This window comes from Phoenix dactylifera, unplaced genomic scaffold (assembly GCF_009389715.1).
Source record: "Phoenix dactylifera cultivar Barhee BC4 unplaced genomic scaffold, palm_55x_up_171113_PBpolish2nd_filt_p 002366F, whole genome shotgun sequence".
Classification (NCBI taxonomy): Eukaryota; Viridiplantae; Streptophyta; class Magnoliopsida; order Arecales; family Arecaceae; genus Phoenix; species Phoenix dactylifera.
This window is the reverse complement of record NW_024069599.1, coordinates 5,141-28,294: the sequence shown is the minus strand read 5'-3', so window position 1 is coordinate 28,294 and position 23,154 is coordinate 5,141. Positions and strand designations below refer to the sequence as shown.

Sequence of the window (23,154 nt, the reverse complement as noted above, 5' to 3'; positions counted from 1 at the left end):
GTACATTTAATTTTTTATTTAATGTAATCATTTTAATTATCAAATGAAATTATGTTAATAGTTAATTTCTAAATAATTAATATAATCTTGATTGTACTCAATGTAGAACTCATAATTTTTGTTATGATAATATAGGTGTACTAGCTAATGCTGATTTGCAATTGGTCTCTATTTGCAGTAATTTCAGGCAGTTTGTCGTGCATTAAGATGCTTCTACTGAAAATTTTCTAATCTTTTTCATTGTGTCTGTGCATTGAATATGCATACTTATATATTAGCCATTATAATTGGAAATCATGGGTGATGTTATCAAAATTATATAATAAATGATTTTACATCTTTGCAGTAAATAATATTGTTGTATTTTTATGGAGAATGTAATATAAAATTATATTATATTTCCAAAATAATGTGAATATAATTTTATTATTAGAGGGTGGGCTTTGGCGCAGCAGTTAGGTTGCTCCATTGTGAGCTAGGTATCACAAGTTCGAAATAGGAAAACAGTTTCTTTGCATGTGATGATAATGCAACGTATATTTGTCCTCTACAGATCTCTCAATGGAAGGAGCCTTGTGCAATGCCCTTTTTTTAATCTTATGATTTCTTGTTAAGAATGACATATATATATATATATAAAGTAATCAATTAAAAAAAAAAACTTAACATATGTATATGTTTTATGGTTTAAAACCTTGAACATCCATATCCTAGTGCATGCTTGTGTCTTCTCACTTGTTTTAATCCATTTTTCCTTCTTGTGGAGCATTCAATTGGAAAAAGAAAAAAGTATAATCATGAGATAGGCAAGATATAGATAGAATGGTGTATCATCCTAATATATCTACAAATAAGTCTGTTTTATAGCATTATGAATGCAAACTTCAGTTCACAAGATTTAGTATTGTAGTTATTGATTATGATTCATTTATTGTAAAATGCAATATGTACATGAATGCACAATCCCATCCAACTAGTAAGCTAAAAAAATGAATAAAATGAATACTTATTTCATAATCTATATTATTTTAATTATTATTTATAAATAAAAATCTAACTTTGTACTTTTTTATTAAAGACTAACATAATTTATGTAAAAAGTATATTTTCTAACTATAAAATTGTGATATAATTTTGTAAGTTAACTCGAAATATATATGAATTTCTTAGTAAACCTTAGGTTCTCGCAATATCCCTTAAATGAGCTGTTTTATGAACACCTTGATTTCTGCTCAAATATAAATGAGCTGGCTCTTACTCAGCTTGACTTCGTTACAAGGTCAAGCAGCAATGCCTGGCTTTTTTTGAGCTTGGCTCGTGCACACTCTTAATCTCATGCGACTAGAAGAGTAACCCTCAAAGGTTCTCTGGACATGGAAATAACCTTGACAAAGAGCATTGAAAGGCAATGAGCCTCGGTTCTTCATGCGTCTAATGCTGGCAACCACATATTTTGTTTGATCTTTCTATGAATTTCTTGCAAATGTATTTAGATTTAGTGTGGAATTGGGTGGCCTATGCCTTGTTGGTCTTCATACTGGAATTTTATGGGCAAACCCCTTCCAAGCTAGACTTTTCCAAGCAATTTGCTTGAAACTATTGGGTTGAAATAGGGAAGAAAGAGGAATGAATTTATTATTTATCCATATTTGTTTTAGGGGACCTTTACATGGACTGTGCAAACCCTGTATCAGCTGATACAGAGTTGATAAATTGAGACATTTTAAGGTAATTCAATCTTAATGTATTGAATATTAGAACTGAACTGATGCAGAATTTTTATTTCCTATGTGACTGTTTTAGACCTGATATTTTAGAAAAATATGTATCCTTTCATTGTCTTGACAGAAAATTTGTTTTTTTTTCTTAAAAGAAAAATCCTTACATAAAAATTCTTTAATGTATGGTGGCATAGGCATGCTACTTCAAAATTTTCAGCCCTAAGTCCTTTGATAGCCACTGAAACTTGTTCTGTTGAATGTCTTTTTTATTTACAGATTTGACTGGTAAAACCTTGGCCAGACTCTCCTGTGTCCTCTGTTGTTTAGACTGTGTTTGTCATGTATTATTTTTGTCATTTGATCATATATAGCAAGCTCGGTTAGAAGTTCTGTCATTGTGGTACTATATTCTTGGACGTGTTTATGTGTTATACTAGGTATATTAATGGTGTGGAATCAGCTTTGCTGATTGGGCAGAAAGATCTGAACAATTGGAATGGGATGCGCGTCTTAATATTATTATGGGAGCTGCAAAAGGCCTTGCATACTTGCATCATGATTGTTCACCTAGAATCATACATCGTGACATTAAATCAAGCAACATATTACTAGATGGAAATTTGGAGGCTCATGTGTCTGATTTTGGACTCGCAAAACTATTGGAGGATGAAGAATCTCATATCACTACAATAGTTGCGGGAACATTTGGTTATCTTACTCCAGGTATGGGAAAATTGTGCATCCAATAAAATCAAATTGATTTCAGAAAATATAGATGTAACTTGCATCTATTCTCTTGGAAACTCTAGGGCCTAAATATTGAAATACTTGCTTTAATCTCTTGGAAGCTTTAGAATTTAATTGCTCAACTACTTGCTTTACTCTGTTTGTGAGCTCATATGATTACATGCTTGCAATTAAATTTTTTTCTAGGGGCATCATCGCAACGATGATTTTCTGTACCAGTTAAGTAGTTTTTCATGCAGCACTCTCTCACCTTCCTTGTTTTCTCTTCCTCCAACACAACTAAAACACACCTATTTGATGTTTGGTTTATTATGTTGCTAGTTGGAAGAAGAAAACAAAGGGGAATTGACAAAACATCGTACATCTTGGACTGTTCAAGCCTTCATACACCTTCGGGTACAGCTCACCTATCAATGGGACCCATAAAAACCAAGACATTAAGAGGGGCCCTTAAGTTAAATGCTACAATAACTAATGTTGGGTTTGTGACCTTCACTTCCTTTTGTGCTCTTCTTGCATCAACCAATCCTGTACATGGGAATATTTGAGTTAACAGGTGGAAGACTTGGCTGGTCTTGACTGATAAGCCTCACGAATGACTAAAGAACTCTACTCAAAGCACACCATTCTTGAAAATCATCATGTACCACTCGTTTATTTAATAGTACTGTGTTCTCCTGCTTAACAAAATATATCATCCTTGTTACTTATATTGGTATGGAGGGTGAGCCTAGGTGCAACCGGTAAGGTTGCTTCGGTGAAAATTTTTTGTAATCCTTTTCATTGTGTGTGCATTGAGTATGCATGTTTATACATTAACCATTATAATTTGAAATCATGGGTAATGTTATCAAAATTATGTAATAAATAATTTTATATCTTTGAGCCAAATAACATTGTTGTGCTTTTATGGATATTATATTTCCAAAATAATGTTAAGATGTCTAGTTATTAGAGAGCAGGCGTTGGCACAGTGGTAAGGTTTCTCTATTGCGACCTAGCGTCATGGGTATGGAACACTTAACTAGAAGGCTGCGTGCATCTGATCTACCCCAAATCTTGCAATAGTGGGAGCCTCGTGCGATGGACACCATTTTTTCATTAATATTTGTATGGATTTCTCTTGTTCGTCTGCATATGGCATGCAAAATTAGGTTCCGTGTACTGGAATTTTGATTTAGTTTGCTAGGATCCATCCCATTTTACTTGAAGCAAATTTTATTTATAATGATTTCTTGGATCACTACCATGCAACCTTTGGGACCAGCACTGCAGAGACGTGTGCTTGACACATGGCCTCCTGATTCAACAAAATATGGCCTCTTATATTTCACATCAAACCATCAAAGCAATTTTTTTGTGGTTAAGTTTCAGCAAAAATGATCAAGAGTAACATGAATGTTATGCATACCCATTAGATTGGTATTTACCTCCCAAGATTTGAACATGGAACACTCTCCGTCTGGATCAGTAATTGTTAACAAAAAATTGAATTAAATAATTATCTAATATTTTTATTGGTTTCTTAAATATTTTATAATACTTGAAAGTTTCAGACGACCATATAGTAAACACCACGACAATAAACCCAAATATTTCAGACAATATAATATCCTCTAAATTATGTTATACATGATCCCTTTTATTTTTCTTATTTTGGCATTTTTACCTATTTTTTGGCCAAATCTCTGAAACTCAAGCGGGAACCCACTGAAATTGCTCTAACTGAAACTTCGCAGGCTCTGCCACAACTGAAACTAAAGCCAAGTTTTCAAACCTTGTTTCATGCTCAGCACCCATGTTAGTATATATATGCTACTTTTTCCTGTAATTATTATGCAATCGCTTAGTCTTATGTTGATGCATTTTGTATGTATGTTAGTCATAATTGCATTCGCATGTTTATATCAGATGCTATTTCTTGATAGTTGATTTTAACTTCCTTCATTTCCATATTAGGTCTTCAAACTAAATTACGATATAATTTATCTTTCATTGTCTAGATATAGTGTTTGTATGCTCTTATCCTAAGTATTGCAATGCAAATGCTGATAACTTGATTTCTGGTGCTTCACCTTTCAAATGTCATTAGTTCCCAAGTATTGCAGCGCATGTCATCACTTACGCTTCTCCTCCCTCCTCTCTTAGCACAAAAGCTTTTCATACAATACAATTCTAGTTATAAAATACATACATTTGTTGCACCACTGATCCTCAGTCCCCATGTTTCCTGGTAGGTAGCCTAATGAATTTAGTTTGTAGGGATGCAGTTCTTTCGAAATGCTACTTTCTTTTATTTATAATGGTTTTCATAATTCAAATTGCGAATTTTAAAATCATTTTGTTCCTTGCAGGCATATGCATATCCAGTAGAGTAGATGAGCTCTCTTTGAAATCACAAGCTATTATGGACTTTTTGCTTTCTATAATGTCAGGGACAGAATGCAGTTAATAGACCTAATATGTATGTACCAGGGTTCTTAGGCATCGACCTAATATGTATGTACCTAGGTTCTTAGGCAAAAATCACAGCTATATTTGTATATAGACATGGAAAGTTGTGTTTCCAGTAATCATCTTTGCTCGAATGGTATGAAAATGCAGTATCTTTTATCTTATGCCTTGTCTGATTGTGGTCAAATTTACAAAGTACATGCAAAGTGGCAGGGCAACAGAAAAAACAGATTTATACAGGTTTGGAGTCTTGGTGCTGGAAGTTTTGAGTGGGAAACGACCCACTGATTCATTATTCATTGAGAAAGACTTGAATATTCTAGGATGGGTAATTCTCTGATTACTTATTCTTTCTGCATGGAATTTTAAGGGGAGATAATTTCTTAAATATCTGATTTGATTTTCTCATACTGTCATATTTTTTTCTCTTTCTTTCTTTCTTCTTCTTCTTCTTTTATGAGGTGTCTTTCTTTGTTTCTATTTCTGTTGCAGTTGAATTTCTTGATCCTTGAGGACCGTCAAAGAGAAATAATTGATCCACACTGCGATGGCATGCAGATTGAAAGCCTGGATGCTTTGCTCTCTGTTGCCATTCAGTGTGTTTCCTCAGCTCCAGAAGAGCGGCCTACAATGCACAGAATGGTGCAATTATTGGAGTCAGAGGTTATGACACCGTGTCTGGGTGACTTTTATGACTCTAACTCAGATTAGTTGCATTTCATTTAGTTGTCAACTGCTGGTTCATATGATGAAGATACATTTGAAGGAATACATAAAATGTTTTGGACACATTTATTTTCATTCATTTATTCTTCTCCGCACATTCTGTAAATGTGTTTCCATCTGTGAACTGTTTAGCCTCGTCTCTTCTTCTCAATGGTAGAAGTGAGAAGCTTTATCTTTCCACCTCAGCATATTTCTGATTCAGTACCATGGAATGTTATTTAGTCTATTGGTCGTGAGCGGTTGAAATCTCAATCTCTCTCTCTCTCTCTCTCTCTCTCTCTCTCTCTATGCCTGCGAGCTTGTGCATGTTGATATAATGTTGAATACCAGTGAGGCCTTAAGTTTAGAGTTTGGAATTTTCCAAGGCATTTCATTATGTGTATCCAAAAAATGGCCGTGGGTGATTGAACAAGACAGTAACTAGAGGGAGATGTTAACAAGGTGAATTTGGGGAATTAGATGAAGTGGTAAGTTTGAGATGGAGGAGATGGGATTTTGAGGGATAGAGGCAGACGAGCTAGGAGGGAGAGAGAGAGAGAGGGTTGGGCACCAGCTGCTGACTGCTGTGGAACGTTTAAGAGAGAGAAGCACACAATGCTAGGGTGGAACACCTTTTAGTTTCCTTTCTTTTTATATTTTCCCTTTTTGTTTGGATAGTTTCCTCTCATTAGAAAGAGCAATTAGATGCGAGTCTGGATATCTCAATTTCTATTTACATTACCTTATAAAATAAAAGAGAATATATCGGATGGTTCTTGCCTGTCAAAAATTTACTGAAAAAGATGCACTTGGTTTTTCAAAGAAATTTTGTTCAAAAGAATCATATTATCAATTATATTTTTAGTAGATACCTAAAAAATATGCTTTATTTTCTATCATTCTCCTTAGTAACTGCAGAAGTCATTATCGCTCTAGTCTAACCGTTCTTCTCGCTAGTTTCCATTTTAAAATGTTTTGAAGTTTGAAGTACTTTTTAACCCACCAAGTCCATGTCCCTCTACCTATCCTCTGATACCGATTTCATGCATTCAGTTTATATTTACTATTTTTATATTTAATATTTAATTTTTTATAGTCCTTGTTTTTATTTTATTTATTTATTATGATTATTATTACTTCTTAATCTCCATTGCAAGTTCCGAAATGGCAGTATATCTAGAACATAGTATACACCCCTGCGCCCCCCCTCCCCAGCGAAAGAAATAATGTAGTTTGAAATTGTGTTTTTTAAAGAGTCTTTGGCTTGATGTGGCTTGTGGCCTGGGTTTCGACTGATGCTGGGTTGGGTGAGTAGGGATCTAGATATTCTTTTGGCACAAACCTGGACTTAGAGTGCCTTCCAATCTCAAAAATAAATAAGTAAATAGAAATAATAATGATCACTCTTGGAAAATATGTATATTCTTGTCTATGCTCGGCTGATTTTAATCATTTTTCTCATTTTCATCACTCGCTAGATTTCAAAATCATCTTGATTGAGGCTAAAAAATGTTTAGGTAATCCTCTGATCGATCTAAATCATGGTCGACTGACTACAAGGGAAAATCAAAAATATGCAAATAAGTGCATGGCATTTATTATTGTTGCTATAATAATAGATGGTTGCAAGATTATGTTGTGGCCAGACAACAAGTCTAAATGGTTAAGGCAACAAGATGTTGGCCGTTTAGGTTCCTTATTCCTTGCGGTCTTCTTGGCCCAGCTTTTCCTCCCATACTTAGGCTCTACCCTCTCTCCCCGAATGTTTCTCTCATCCACAAGCTCTATCCTCCCTTCCCGATGTTTCCTCACATTCACAGGCTCCATCCTCCCTCCGTGGTTCATGCGTGTCCGCTATTCATGTCATTGCCTATATTGTATATAACACAGCGGTCGTGAATGGCATGAAAGCAAGTTGGTTGCTTATAGGTCATCCGCAAGATAGTGCAAAAGAAAAGGTATTGCGTACTAAATTTTCTATATTAAGCTTCTAAGAAGAATGAATGAATGAATGAATATATGCTTTTAACTCCTTTTTCATTCATTCATTCATTCATCCATCTATCTTTTCTTTCTCTTTTTCTTTCCTTACCTCTTCTCTCTCTCTTTTTTTTGTATTATATTACAATAGAAGCGCTGCCATTTGTCTTCAAATGCCAAACCTCATTTTAGAATACGTACTATAGGGATGGTGACAACCATCGGTCCAATTCTATTGAAAAGATATAGTTTGTTATTTTATATTTCATCTAACACATACAATCAAGGAAATTTTGCAAAAAAAAATCTACTTCACTTTTGATTTTCCAAAATCAAGATATTTTCTTAATAAGAAACGCTTTATTTTTGCATACCTTGTTTTATGACTACTTAAAAGCTATTTATATATGTGCATCAATGTGTATTTATTTGAAGCTCATTATTCATTATACAGATATATCAATATTTGTAAGTCATGTGTTCAACCAACATTATTTAAGGCATATTTGATGTCTATATTATGTTGTAGTTTTTAGTCTGACAATAGATAGACTAATAGTATATCAATGAGCAGAAAGTAAAGTAAAATATATTATCTGTGTGGAATTCCTCCTATCAATCTTTAGAAATGATTATGTTCCTATTATGAGAAACAACAAGGCTTATATTCTGTAAACACAATTGAAGTACAAGCTATGTACCTCTTGGTGTTGAAGATTACAAATGGGTCTTGCATGCATTTCATGATCAGCCAGCAAGAAATAACATAGAAAATTATGTAAAAAATATCTTCCTCTTTCTCTTTTTACTAAATATACTTACAATCATGATCCATATCTTGCTCGTTCTAATAGAAAATGGAAAATTTTTTACCACTAATGATCGTAGATGATGTTGTAAATATTACATATTATCACAACTTTCTATGAATGTTATACTAATCATGCCTCGGTACTTGAGTTTCTATTTTGCTAATTAAAGATTTTCATTGGAAAAGTTTCAAAAAAAAGGCTCTTAAGATCAAAGCAAGTTGTATCCGTGACCATAATGATCAAAGTCATTCCACCTATTTTGAAATTCCCTCATCTCCAATCATTCTTACAAAGGCCACTAATCCAAGAGGACTACATTGTTCAACTTTTTTATTTTAATGAATGAGATTTCTTATAATCCTTTTTTCTTCCTGCTCATAAGCTAAGATGCGTAAATGACATTTTTCTCAGATGGCTGCAGTCCGTGCATGGTTATTGATGGCATTACTCGCAAGCATTTGCTTGGTGAAAGAAAATAATGCAGAAGATATTGGTTACGGCACTATTGGAAAAGGTGGTGGTGAAGTTCATTGTGGAGTTGGACATAAGGGGAATTGTCGTCCTCATGAAGCAGCGCCTTACCATAGACCTTGCCAGAAAAAGGATGGGTGTAGAGGAGATCCACCGAACACGGAAAAGATAGTTGAACATGATGGAAATTTGCCGAAGCCCAAAGCAGGGAAGAGAATTAAAGATGCTGAACAGTTGCTTCACTCACTTGGGCCAACTCCCATGTGAGTTTGTCAAAGTATGCAAGAGAAGGAGATAAAATCTCTTTCCTCGTTAAAAGAAGAGAAGAAGATCGATGAATTCTCGCACTTTGTCGAGTTATGTTATATCTATTTGTTGCATGATGTGTGTAGTACGTGTTGCTGGGTCATTTTGTTTACATTCTCTAAGCTACCTTCTAGGGAAGATGATGGCCCTACTGAATTTCTTAAGCTTAATTAGCCAAATTTCTTCGCATTATGGAGGAACTTGGTTTGTGTCATGTTAATAGAGTGTTTCCTTTTTATCAATTATGTAATACTACCTTGATCCACAATAAAGTACTGCTTCCTCGCAGAGGCAGCTTATTTCTTTATCTGTATCTCACATTAATCCATGTTTTAAAACCACCAGCAAATTATGCAAGAAATTAATGGGGGGGCATGACCTTTGATATTTTTTGTTCTTTTGCTTTCTTTTTAATTGATTTTGTAGTCACAACAAATATAACCCAAGCGCTTGAAAAGGTGGGAGCAAGTGGGAGCACACAAATATAAGGCTATCAAACAGTTAATTAATGCTTTAGTTCCTTGTGTTAATGCGAGCTTAATTAGGAAGGCTCCTCTCTACTGAAGGCATGCATGCAAAAGAAACTGATCTACTTGTCCCTCGTTGACTTCCATGAATTTGAATTTCCAACTGGAAACTTGTTGACAAAATCTATGCTACTTTTGATGCATCATTGACGGGATGAGGTTTGGGTGAATACACTGCCATCCCTCGTGTAAACTGCATTCAACTACTCTTATGTCAACTCTAGTTACAATAACCTCCTTGATAAATGGAGCACCATATAAATGAGGTTAAAGAAAAAAATCAAATGTTTACCGGTCATGACTAAGATATTAGGGTCGAAATCGGATCGGATATGGATCGAATACTAGTATATCCGGTTCAAGCTGGTACAGTGTACCATGAATTTGATGGTTATTGTGTGGAAGATTTATAATCTCGAATGCTGGGTTTAACTTTTCTAATCATTTTTTGCGGTTGAATTTGTGTTTTTCATGGCCAGCGGTTTTTTTTTGGCACAAAATTTAGCTTGAGTACAACTTGCTTGATTTGTAAATAAGTTGAATTAGAGGTATTCTTGGTTTGTTCCACCTCAGCTTGATTCTATAGCCTATTATAAAACCGGGAAGGGAATATTGCCTTCTTGATTCTTTGTTCTAGCTAGACTTTTGGGTCCAGCTGGGATTGTTATCCTCACCCATCCCCTCTCTCTTTAGGCCATAATAAATGGGTGTAAGCATCATGGGAGACCATACCGGTTTTTCATAATACTGATAATGCCCAAAGGACCCACCCTTACTGTATTTGTCCATATAACAGAAACTTCAACCGTTATTTTATCCAAACCTGTTTGATAATATTTTAGAATTAAATAATTAATTGTATGATGGTTATAAATTATTAATAACAAAAAATAACAAGTTTATTTTCTTAGATCATTATTCATTGAATGAAAATGTTAAATTCAATAACCAAGCAAGAGACTTGAATTTAAAACCCATGCCTTTTCCTTATGAATACTCTTTTATTAGGATAACTTGTGGTTTTTTTTTACATTTGTCATGAATAAGTTGAAGGGTTTTTTATTTTTGAGAAAATTTTGTGACTAACCACCACTTATTGCATTCATCTAATGAAAAGGATATAAAAGTGGCAAAAATATCACGAAGAAAGCTACAGAAAAAAGGAAAAGCATATTTTTTCTAAAAAGTTGTTACTACCACAAACATATATAATTTTGGAATTTGTACATTTAATTTTTTTATTTAATGTTAATCATTTTATTATCAAATGAAATTATGTTAATAGTTAATTCTAAATAATTAATTATAATTTGATTGTACTCAATGTAGAACTCATAATTTTTGTATGATAATATAGGTGTACTAGCTAATTGCTGATTTGCAATTGGTCTCTATTTGCAGTAATTTCAGGCAGTTTGTCGTGCATTAAGATGCTTCTACTGAAAATTTTCTAATCTTTTTCATTGTGTCTGTGCATTGAATATGCATACTTATATATTAGCCATTATAATTGGAAATCATGGGTGATGTTATCAAAATTATATAATAAATGATTTTACATCTTTGCAGTAAATAATATTGTTGTATTTTTATGGAGAATGTAATATAAAATTATATTATATTTCCAAAATAATGTGAATATATTTTATTATTAGAGGGTGGGCTTTGGCGCAGCAGTTAGGTTGCTCCATTGTGAGCTAGGTATCACAAGTTCGAAATAGGAAAACAGTTTCTTTGCATGTGATGATAATGCAACGTATATTTGTCCTCTACAGATCTCTCAATGGAAGGAGCCTTGTGCAATGCCCTTTTTTTAATCTTATGATTTCTTGTTAAGAATGACATATATATATATATATATAAAGTAATCAATTAAAAAAAAAAACTTAACATATGTATATGTTTTATGGTTTAAAACCTTGAACATCCATATCCTAGTGCATGCTTGTGTCTTCTCACTTGTTTTAATCCATTTTTCCTTCTTGTGGAGCATTCAATTGGAAAAAGAAAAAAGTATAATCATGAGATAGGCAAGATATAGATAGAATGTGTATCATCCTAATATATCTACAAATAAGTCTGTTTTATAGCATTATGAATGCAAACTTCAGTTCACAAGATTTAGTATTGTAGTTATTGATTATGATTCATTTATTGTAAAATGCAATATGTACATGAATGCACATCCCATCCAACTAGTAAGCTAAAAAAATGAATAAAATGAATACTTATTTCATAATCTATATTATTTAAATTATTATTTATAAATAAAAATCTAACTTTGTACTTTTTTATTAAAGACTAACATAATTTATGTAAAAAGTATATTTTCTAACTATAAAATTGTGATATAATTTTGTAAGTTAACTCGAAATATATATGAATTTCTTAGTAAACTTTAGGTTCTCGCAATATCCCTTAAATGAGCTGTTTATGAACACCTTGATTTCTGCTCAAATATAAATGAGCTGGCTCTTACTCAGCTTGACTTCGTTACAAGGTCAAGCAGCAATGCCTGGCTTTTTTTGAGCTTGGCTCGTGCACACTCTTAATCTCATGCGACTAGAAGAGTAACCCTCAAAGGTTCTCTGGACATGGAAATAACCTTGACAAAGAGCATTGAAAGGCAATGAGCCTCGGTTCTTCATGCGTCTAATGCTGCAACCACATATTTTGTTTGATCTTTCTTTGAATTTCTTGCAAATGTATTTAGATTTAGTGTGGAATTGGGTGGCTATGCCTTGTTGGTCTTCATACTGGAATTTTATGGGCAAACCCCTTCCAAGCTAGACTTTTCCAAGCAATTTGCTTGAAACTATTGGGTTGAAATAGGGAAGAAAGAGGAATGAATTTATTATTTATCCATATTTGTTTTAGGGGACCTTTACATGGACTGTGCAAACCCTATATCAGCTGATACAGAGTTGATAAATTGAGACATTTTAAGGTAATTCAATCTTAATGTATTGAATATTAGAACTGAACTGATGCAGAATTTTTATTTCCTATGTGACTGTTTTAGACCTGATATTTTAGAAAAATATGTATCCTTTCATTGTCTTGACAGAAAATTTGTTTTTTTTTCTTAAAAGAAAAATCCTTACATAAAAAATTCTTTAATGTATGGTGGCATAGGCATGCTACTTCAAAATTTTCAGCCCTAAGTCCTTTGATAGCCACTGAAACTTGTTCTGTTGAATGTCTTTTTTATTTACAGATTTGACTGGTAAAACCTTGCCAGACTCTCCTGTGTCCTCTGTTGTTTAGACTGTGTTTGTCATGTATTATTTTTGTCATTTGATCATATATAGCAAGCTCGGTTAGAAGTTCTGTCATTGTGGTACTATATTCTTGGACGTGTTTATGTGTTATACTAGGTATATTAATGGTGTGGAATCAGCTTTGCTGATTGGGCAGAAAGATCTGAACAATTGGAATGGGATGCGCGTCTTAATATTATTATGGGAGCTGCAAAAGGCCTTGCATACTTGCATCATGATTGTTCACCTAGAATCATACATCGTGACATTAAATCAAGCAACATATTACTAGATGGAAATTTGGAGGCTCATGTGTCTGATTTTGGACTCGCAAAACTATTGGAGGATGAAGAATCTCATATCACTACAATAGTTGCGGGAACATTTGGTTATCTTACTCCAGGTATGGGAAAACTGTGCATCCAATAAAATCAAATTGATTTCAGAAAATATAGATGTAACTTGCATCTATTCTCTTGGAAACTCTAGGGCCTAAATATTGAAATACTTGCTTTAATCTCTTGGAAGCTTTAGAATTTAATTGCTCAACTACTTGCTTTACTCTGTTTGTGAGCTCATATGATTACATGCTTGCAATTAAATTTTTTTCTAGGGGCATCATCGCAACGATGATTTTCTGTACCAGTTAAGTAGTTTTTCATGCAGCACTCTCTCACCTTCCTTGTTTTCTCTTCCTCCAACACAACTAAAACACACCTATTTGATGTTTGGTTTATTATGTTGCTAGTTGGAAGAAGAAAACAAAGGGGAATTGACAAAACATCGTACATCTTGGACTGTTCAAGCCTTCATACACCTTCGGGTACAGCTCACCTATCAATGGGACCCATAAAAACCAAGACATTAAGAGGGGCCCTTAAGTTAAATGCTACAATAACTAATGTTGGGTTGTGACCTTCACTTCCTTTTGTGCTCTTCTTGCATCAACCAATCCTGTACATGGGAATATTTGAGTTAACAGGTGGAAGACTTGGCTGGTCTTGACTGATAAGCCTCACGAATGACTAAAGAACTCTACTCAAAGCACACCATTCTTGAAAATCATCATGTACCACTCGTTTATTTAATAGTACTGTGTTCTCCTGCTTAACAAAATATATCATCCTTGTTACTTATATTGGTATGGAGGGTGAGCCTAGGTGCAACCGGTAAGGTTGCTTCGGTGAAAATTTTTTGTAATCCTTTTCATTGTGTGTGCATTGAGTATGCATGTTTATACATTAACCATTATAATTTGAAATCATGGGTAATGTTATCAAAATTATGTAATAAATAATTTTATATCTTTGAGCCAAATAACATTGTTGTGCTTTTATGGATATTATATTTCCAAAATAATGTTAAGATGTCTAGTTATTAGAGAGCAGGCGTTGGCACAGTGGTAAGGTTTCTCTATTGCGACCTAGCGTCATGGGTATGGAACACTTAACTAGAAGGCTGCGTGCATCTGATCTACCCCAAATCTTGCAATAGTGGGAGCCTCGTGCGATGGACACCATTTTTTCATTAATATTTGTATGGATTTCTCTTGTTCGTCTGCATATGGCATGCAAAATTAGGTTCCGTGTACTGGAATTTTGATTTAGTTTGCTAGGATCCATCCCATTTTACTTGAAGCAAATTTTATTTATAATGATTTCTTGGATCACTACCATGCAACCTTTGGGACCAGCACTGCAGAGACGTGTGCTTGACACATGGCCTCCTGATTCAACAAAATATGGCCTCTTATATTTCACATCAAACCATCAAAGCAATTTTTTTGTGGTTAAGTTTCAGCAAAAATGATCAAGAGTAACATGAATGTTATGCATACCCATTAGATTGGTATTTACCTCCCAAGATTTGAACATGGAACACTCTCCGTCTGGATCAGTAATTGTTAACAAAAAATTGAATTAAATAATTATCTAATATTTTTATTGGTTTCTTAAATATTTTATAATACTTGAAAGTTTCAGACGACCATATAGTAAACACCACGACAATAAACCCAAATATTTCAGACAATATAATATCCTCTAAATTATGTTATACATGATCCCTTTTATTTTTCTTATTTTGGCATTTTTACCTATTTTTTGGCCAAATCTCTGAAACTCAAGCGGGAACCCACTGAAATTGCTCTAACTGAAACTTCGCAGGCTCTGCCACAACTGAAACTAAAGCCAAGTTTTCAAACCTTGTTTCATGCTCAGCACCCATGTTAGTATATATATGCTACTTTTTCCTGTAATTATTATGCAATCGCTTAGTCTTATGTTGATGCATTTTGTATGTATGTTAGTCATAATTGCATTCGCATGTTATATCAGATGCTATTTCTTGATAGTTGATTTTAACTTCCTTCATTTCCATATTAGGTCTTCAAACTAAATTACGATATAATTTATCTTTCATTGTCTAGATATAGTGTTCGTATGCTCTTATCCTAAGTATTGCAATGCAAATGCTGATAACTTGATTTCTGGTGCTTCACCTTTCAAATGTCATTAGTTCCCAAGTATTGCAGCGCATGTCATCACTTACGCTTCTCCTCCCTCCTCTCTTAGCACAAAAGCTTTTCATATAATACAATTCTAGTTATAAAATACATACATTTGTTGCACCACTGATCCTCAGTCCCCATGTTTCCTGGTAGGTAGCCTAATGAATTTAGTTTGTAGGGATGCAGTTCTTTCGAAATGCTACTTTCTTTTATTTATAATGGTTTTCATAATTCAAATTGCGAATTTTAAAATCATTTTGTTCCTTGCAGGCATATGCATATCCAGTAGAGTAGATGAGCTCTCTTTGAAATCACAAGCTATTATGGACTTTTTGCTTTCTATAATGTCATGGACAGAATGCAGTTAATAGACCTAATATGTATGTACCAGGGTTCTTAGGCATCGACCTAATATGTATGTACCTAGGTTCTTAGGCAAAAATCACAGCTATATTTGTATATAGACATGGAAAGTTGTGTTTCTAGTAATCATCTTTGCTCGAATGGTATGAAAATGCAGTATCTTTTATCTTATGCCTTGTCTGATTGTGGTCAAATTTACAAAGTACATGCAAAGTGGCAGGGCAACAGAAAAAACAGATTTATACAGGTTTGGAGTCTTGGTGCTGGAAGTTTTGAGTGGGAAACGACCCACTGATTCATTATTCATTGAGAAAGACTTGAATATTCTAGGATGGGTAATTCTCTGATTACTTATTCTTTCTGCATGGAATTTTAAGGGGAGATAATTTCTTAAATATCTGATTTGATTTTCTCATACTGTCATATTTTTTTCTCTTTCTTTCTTTCTTCTTCTTCTTCTTTTATGAGGTGTCTTTCTTTGTTTCTATTTCTGTTGCAGTTGAATTTCTTGATCCTTGAGGACCGTCAAAGAGAAATAATTGATCCACACTGCGATGGCATGCAGATTGAAAGCCTGGATGCTTTGCTCTCTGTTGCCATTCAGTGTGTTTCCTCAGCTCCAGAAGAGCGGCCTACAATGCACAGAATGGTGCAATTATTGGAGTCAGAGGTTATGACACCGTGTCTGGGTGACTTTTATGACTCTAACTCAGATTAGTTGCATTTCATTTAGTTGTCAACTGCTGGTTCATATGATGAAGATACATTTGAAGGAATACATAAAATGTTTTGGACACATTTATTTTCATTCATTTATTCTTCTCCGCACATTCTGTAAATGTGTTTCCATCTGTGAACTGTTTAGCCTCGTCTCTTCTTCTCAATGGTAGAAGTGAGAAGCTTTATCTTTCCACCTCAGCATATTTCTGATTCAGTACCATGGAATGTTATTTAGTCTATTGGTCGTGAGCGGTCGAAATCTCAATCTCTCTCTCTCTCTCTCTCTCTCTCTCTATGCCTGCGAGCTTGTGCATGTTGATATAATGTTGAATACCAGTGGGGCCTTAAGTTTAGAGTTTGGAATTTTCCAAGGCATTTCATTATGTGTATCCAAAAAATGGCCGCGGGTGATTGAACAAGACAGTAACTAGAGGGAGATGTTAACAAGGTGAATTTGGAGAATTAGATGAAGTGGTAAGTTTGAGATGGAGGAGATGGGATTTTGAGGGATAGAGGCAGACGAGCCAGGAGGGAGAGAGAGAGAGAGGGTTGGGCACCAGCTGCTGACTGCTGTGGAACGTTTAAGAGAGAGAAGCACACAATGCTAGGGTGGAACACCTTTTAGTTTCCTTTCTTTTTATATTTTCCCTTTTTGTTTGGATAGTTTCCTCTCATTAGAAAGAGCAATTAGATGCGAGTCTGGATATCTCAATTTCTATTTACATTACCTTATAAAATAAAAGAGAATATATCGGATGGTTCTTGCCTGTCAAAAATTTACTGAAAAAGATGCACTTGGTTTTTCAAAGAAATTTTGTTCAAAAGAATCATATTATCAATTATATTTTTAGTAGATACCTAAAAAATATGCTTTATTTTCTATCATTCTCCTTAGTAACTGCAGAAGTCATTATCTCTCTAGTCTAACCGTTCTTCTCGCTAGTTTCCATTTTAAAATGTTTTGAAGTTTGAAGAACTTTTTAACCCACCAAGTCCATGTCCCTCTACCTATCCTCTGATACCGATTTCATGCATTCAGTTTATATTTACTATTTTTATATTTAATATTTAATTTTTTATAGTCCTTGTTTTTATTTTATTTATTTATTATGATTATTATTACTTCTTAATCTCCATTGCAAGTTCCGAAATGGCAGTATATCTAGAACATAGTATACACCCCAGCGCCCCCCCCTCCCCAGCGAAAGAAATAATGTAGTTTGAAATTGTGTTTTTTAAAGAGTCTTTGGCTTGATGTGGCTTGTGGCCTGGGTTTCGACTGATGCTGGGTTGGGTGAGTAGGGATCTAGATATTCTTTTGGCACAAACCTGGACTTAGAGTGCCTTCCAATCTCAAAAATAAATAAGTAAATAGAAATAATAATGATCACTCTTGGAAAATATGTATATTCTTGTCTATGCTCGGCTGATTTTAATCATTTTTCTCATTTTCATCACTCGCTAGATTTCAAAATCATCTTGATTGAGGCTAAAAAATGTTTAGGTAATCCTCTGATCGATCTAAATCACGGTCGACTGACTACAAGGGAAAATCAAAAATATGCAAATAAGTGCATGGCATTTATTATTGTTGCTATAATAATAGATGGTTGCAAGATTATGTTGTGGCCAGACAACAAGTCTAAATGGTTAAGGCAACAAGATGTTGGCCGTTTAGGTTCCTTATTCCTTGCGGTCTTCTTGGCCCAGCTTTTCCTCCCATACTTAGGCTCTACCCTCTCTCCCCGAATGTTTCTCTCATCCACAAGCTCTATCCTCCCTTCCCGATGTTTCCTCACATTCACAGGCTCCATCCTCCCTCCGTGGTTCATGCGTGTCCGCTATTCATGTCATTGCCTATATTGTATATAACACAGCGGTCGTGAATGGCATGAAAGCAAGTTGGTTGCTTATAGGTCATCCGCAAGATAGTGCAAAAGAAAAGGTATTGCGTACTAAATTTTCTATATTAAGCTTCTAAGAAGAATGAATGAATGAATGAATATATGCTTTTAACTCCTTTTTCATTCATTCATTCATTCATCCATCTATCCTTTCTTTCTCTTTTTCTTTCCTTACCTCTTCTCTCTCTCTTTTTTTTTGTATTATATTACAATAGAAGCGCTGCCATTTGTCTTCAAATGCCAAACCTCATTTTAGAATACGTACTATAGGGATGGTGACAACCATCGGTCCAATTCTATTGAAAAGATATAGTTTGTTATTTTATATTTCATCTAACACATACAATCAAGGAAATTTTGCAAAAAAAAATCTACTTCACTTTTGATTTTCCAAAATCAAGATATTTTCTTAATAAGAAACGCTTTATTTTTGCATACCTTGTTTTATGACTACTTAAAAGCTATTTATATATGTGCATCAATGTGTATTTATTTGAAGCTCATTATTCATTATACAGATATATCAATATTTGTAAGTCATGTGTTCAACCAACATTATTTAAGGCATATTTGATGTCTATATTATGTTGTAGTTTTTAGTCTGACAATAGATAGACTAATAGTATATCAATGAGCAGAAAGTAAAGTAAAATATATTATCTGTGTGGAATTCCTCCTATCAATCTTTAGAAATGATTATGTTCCTATTATGAGAAACAACAAGGCTTATATTCTGTAAACACAATTGAAGTACAAGCTATGTACCTCTTGGTGTTGAAGATTACAAATGGGTCTTGCATGCATTTCATGATCAGCCAGCAAGAAATAACATAGAAAATTATGTAAAAAATATCTTCCTCTTTCTCTTTTTACTAAATATACTTACAATCATGATCCATATCTTGCTCGTTCTAATAGAAAATGGGAAAATTTTTTACCACTAATGATCGTAGATGATGTTGTAAATATTACATATTATCACAACTTTCTATGAATGTTATAGTAATCATGCCTCGGTACTTGAGTTTCTATTTTGCTAATTAAAGATTTTCATTGGAAAAGTTTCGAAAAAAAGGCTCTTAAGATCAAAGCAAGTTGTATCCGTGACCATAATGATCAAAGTCATTCCACCTATTTTGAAATTCCCTCATCTCCAATCATTCTTACAAAGGCCACTAATCCAAGAGGACTACATTGTTCAACTTTTTTATTTTAATGAATGAGATTTCTTATAATCCTTTTTTCTTCCTGCTCATAAGCTAAGATGCGTAAATGACATTTTTCTCAGATGGCTGCAGTCCGTGCATGGTTATTGATGGCATTACTCGCAAGCATTTGCTTGGTGAAAGAAAATAATGCAGAAGATATTGGTTACGGCACTATTGGAAAAGGTGGTGGTGAAGTTCATTGTGGAGTTGGACATAAGGGGAATTGTCGTCCTCATGAAGCAGCGCCCTACCATAGACCTTGCCAGAAAAAGGATGGGTGTAGAGGAGATCCACCGAACACGGAAAAGATAGTTGAACATGATGGAAATTTGCCGAAGCCCAAAGCAGGGAAGAGAATTAAAGATGCTGAACAGTTGCTTCACTCACTTGGGCCAACTCCCATGTGAGTTTGTCAAAGTATGCAAGAGAAGGAGATAAAATCTCTTTCCTCGTTAAAAGAAGAGAAGAAGATCGATGAACTCTCGCACTTTGTCGAGTTATGTTATATCTATTTGTTGCATGATGTGTGTAGTACATGTTGCTGGGTCATTTTGTTTACATTCTCTAAGCTACCTTCTAGGGAAGATGATGGCCCTACTGAATTTCTTAAGCTTAATTAGCCAAATTTCTTCGCATTATGGAGGAACTTGGTTTGTGTCATGTTAATAGAGTGTTTCCTTTTTATCAATTATGTAATACTACCTTGATCCACAATAAAGTACTGCTTCCTCGCAGAGGCAGCTTATTTCTTTATCTGTATCTCACATTAATCCATGTTTTAAAACCACCAGCAAATTATGCAAGAAATTAATGGGGGGGCATGACCTTTGATATTTTTTGTTCTTTTGCTTTCTTTTTAATTGATTTTGTAGTCACAACAAATATAACCCAAGCGCTTGAAAAGGTGGGAGCAAGTGGGAGCACACAAATATAAGGCTATCAAACAGTTAATTAATGCTTTAGTTCCTTGTGTTAATGCGAGCTTAATTAGGAAGGCTCTTCTCTACTGAAGGCATGCATGCAAAAGAAACTGATCTACTTGTCCCTCGTTGACTTCCATGAATTTGAATTTCCAACTGGAAACTTGTTGACAAAATCTATGCTACTTTTGATGCATCATTGACGGGATGAGGTTTGGGTGAATACACTGCCATCCCTCGTGTAAACTGCATTCAACTACTCTTATGTCAACTCTAGTTACAATAACCTCCTTGATAAATGGAGCACCATATAAATGAGGTTAAAGAAAAAAATCAAATGTTTACCGGTCATGACTAAGATATTAGGGTCGAAATCGGATCGGATATGGATCGAATACTAGTATATCCGGTTCGAGCTGGTACAGTGTACCATGAATTTGATGGTTATTGTGTGGAAGATTTATAATCTCGAATGCTGGGTTTAATTTTTCTAATCATTTTTGCGGTTGAATTTGTGTTTTTCATGGCCAGCGTTTTTTTTTTGGCACAAAATTTAGCTTGAGTACAACTTGCTTGATTTGTAAATAAGTTGAATTAGAGGTATTCTTGGTTTGTTCCACCTCAGCTTGATTCTATAGCCTATTATAAAACCGGGAAGGGAATATTGCCTTCTTGATTCTTTGTTCTAGCTAGACTTTTGGGTCCAGCTGGGATTGTTATCCTCACCCATCCCCTCTCTCTTTAGGCCATAATAAATGGGTGTAAGCATCATGGGAGACCATACCGGTTTTTCATAATACTGATAATGCCCAAAGGACCCACCCTTACTGTATTTGTCCATATAACAGAAACTTCAACCGTTATTTTATCCAAACCTGTTTGATAATATTTTAGAATTAAATAATTGAGGTATTCTTGGTTTGTAAATAAGTTGAATTAGAGGTATTCTTGGTTTGTTCCACCTCAGCTTGATTCTATAGCCTATTATAAAACCGGGAAGGGAATATTGCCTTCTTGATTCTTTGTTCTAGCTAGACTTTTGGGTCCAGCTGGGATTGTTATCCTCACCCATCCCCTCTCTCTTTAGGCCATAATAAATGGGTTTAAGCATCATGGGAGACCATACCGGTTTTTCATAATACTGATAATGCCCAAAGGACCCACCCTTACTGTATTTGTCCATATAACAGAAACTACAACCGTTATTTTATCCAAACCTGTTTGATTATATTTTAGAATTAAATAATTAATTGTATGATGGTTATAAATTATTAATAACAAAAAATAACAAGTTTATTTTCTTAGATCATTATTCATTGAATGAAAATGTTAAATTCAATAACCAAGCAAGAGACTTGAATTTAAAACCCATGCCTTTTCCTTGTGAATACTCTTTATTAGGATAACTTGTGGTTTTTTTTTTCATTTGTCATGAATAAGTTGAAGGGTTTTTTATTTTTGAGAAAATTTTGTGACTAACCACCACTTATTGCATTCATCTAATGAAAAGGATATAAAAGTGGCAAAAATATCACGAAGAAGGCTACAGAAAAAAGGAAAAGCATATTTTTTCTAAAAAGTTGTTACTACCACAAACATATATAATTTTGGAATTTGTACATTTAATTTTTTTATTTAATGTTAATCATTTTATTATCAAATGAAATTATGTTAATAGTTAATTTTAAATAACTAATTATAATTTGATTGTACTAAATGTAGAACTCATAATTTTTGTATGATAATATAGGTGTACTAGCTAATTGCTGATTTGCAATTGGTCTCTATTTGCAGTAATTTCAGGCAGTTTGTCGTGCATTAAGATGCTTCTACTGAAAATTTTCTAATCTTTTTCATTGTGTCTGTGCATTGAATATGCATACTTATATATTAGCCATTATAATTGGAAATCATGGGTGATGTTATCAAAATTATATAATAAATAATTTTACATCTTTGCAACAAATAATATTGTTGTATTTTTATGGAGAATGTAATATAAAATTATATTATATTTCCAAAATAATGTGAATATATTTTATTATTAGAGGGTGGGCTTTGGCGCAGCAGTAAGGTTGCCCCATTGTGAGCTAGGTATCACAAGTTTGAAATAGGAAAACAGTTTCTTTGCATGTGATGATAATGCAACGTATATTTGTCCTCTACAGATCTCTCAATGGAAGGAGCCTTGTGCAATGCCCTTTTTTTAATCTTATGATTTCTTGTTAAGAATGACATATATATATATATATAAAGTAATCAATTAAAAAAAAAACTTAACATATGTATATGTTTTATGGTTTAAAACCTTGAACATCCATATCCTAGTGCATGCTTGTGTCTTCTCACTTGTTTTAATCCATTTTTCCTTCTTGTGGAGCATTCAATTGGAAAAAGAAAAAAGTATAATCATGAGATAGGCAAGATATAGATAGAATGTGTATCATCCTAATATATCTACAAATAAGTCTGTTTTATAGCATTATGAATGCAAACTTCAGTTCACAAGATTTAGTATTGTAGTTATTGATTATGATTCATTTATTG

General features: G+C 33.9%; 2 protein-coding genes across 2 annotated transcripts; both read left to right on the top strand.

Moving 5' to 3' along the window:
• The first annotated feature begins 5,121 nt into the window (after positions 1-5,121).
• LOC120109552 lies at positions 5,122-9,503 on the top strand. The gene is made up of 4 exons (XM_039123280.1): positions 5,122-5,250; positions 5,415-5,585; positions 7,370-7,585; positions 8,831-9,503. The coding sequence occupies exons 1-4, from the start codon at positions 5,122-5,124 to the stop codon at positions 9,155-9,157; spliced, it is 843 nt and encodes a 280-aa protein (XP_038979208.1). The 3' UTR covers positions 9,158-9,503.
• A 6,558-nt stretch (positions 9,504-16,061) lies between these two features.
• On the top strand, positions 16,062-20,440 carry LOC120103966. The gene is made up of 4 exons (XM_039123279.1): positions 16,062-16,190; positions 16,355-16,525; positions 18,305-18,520; positions 19,768-20,440. Exons 1-4 carry the CDS (start codon positions 16,062-16,064, stop codon positions 20,092-20,094), a joined length of 843 nt encoding a protein of 280 aa, XP_038979207.1. The 3' UTR covers positions 20,095-20,440.
• The last annotated feature ends 2,714 nt before the right edge of the window (positions 20,441-23,154 follow it).

Excerpts from the sequence above, each read along its gene's own strand:
- LOC120109552 (XM_039123280.1), top strand. The coding sequence starts at position 5,122 with ATGCAAAGTGGCAGGGCAACAGAAAAAACAGATTTATACAGGTTTGGA. Across the intron at positions 5,251-5,414 it reads ACTTGAATATTCTAGGATGG|TTGAATTTCTTGATCCTTGA; the intron begins GTAATTCTCTGA and ends TTTCTGTTGCAG. Across the intron at positions 7,586-8,830 it reads AAGATAGTGCAAAAGAAAAG|ATGGCTGCAGTCCGTGCATG; the intron begins GTATTGCGTACT and ends CATTTTTCTCAG.
- LOC120103966 (XM_039123279.1), top strand. The coding sequence starts at position 16,062 with ATGCAAAGTGGCAGGGCAACAGAAAAAACAGATTTATACAGGTTTGGA. Across the intron at positions 16,526-18,304 it reads TGCAATTATTGGAGTCAGAG|GCTCTACCCTCTCTCCCCGA; the intron begins GTTATGACACCG and ends TCCCATACTTAG. Across the intron at positions 18,521-19,767 it reads AAGATAGTGCAAAAGAAAAG|ATGGCTGCAGTCCGTGCATG; the intron begins GTATTGCGTACT and ends CATTTTTCTCAG.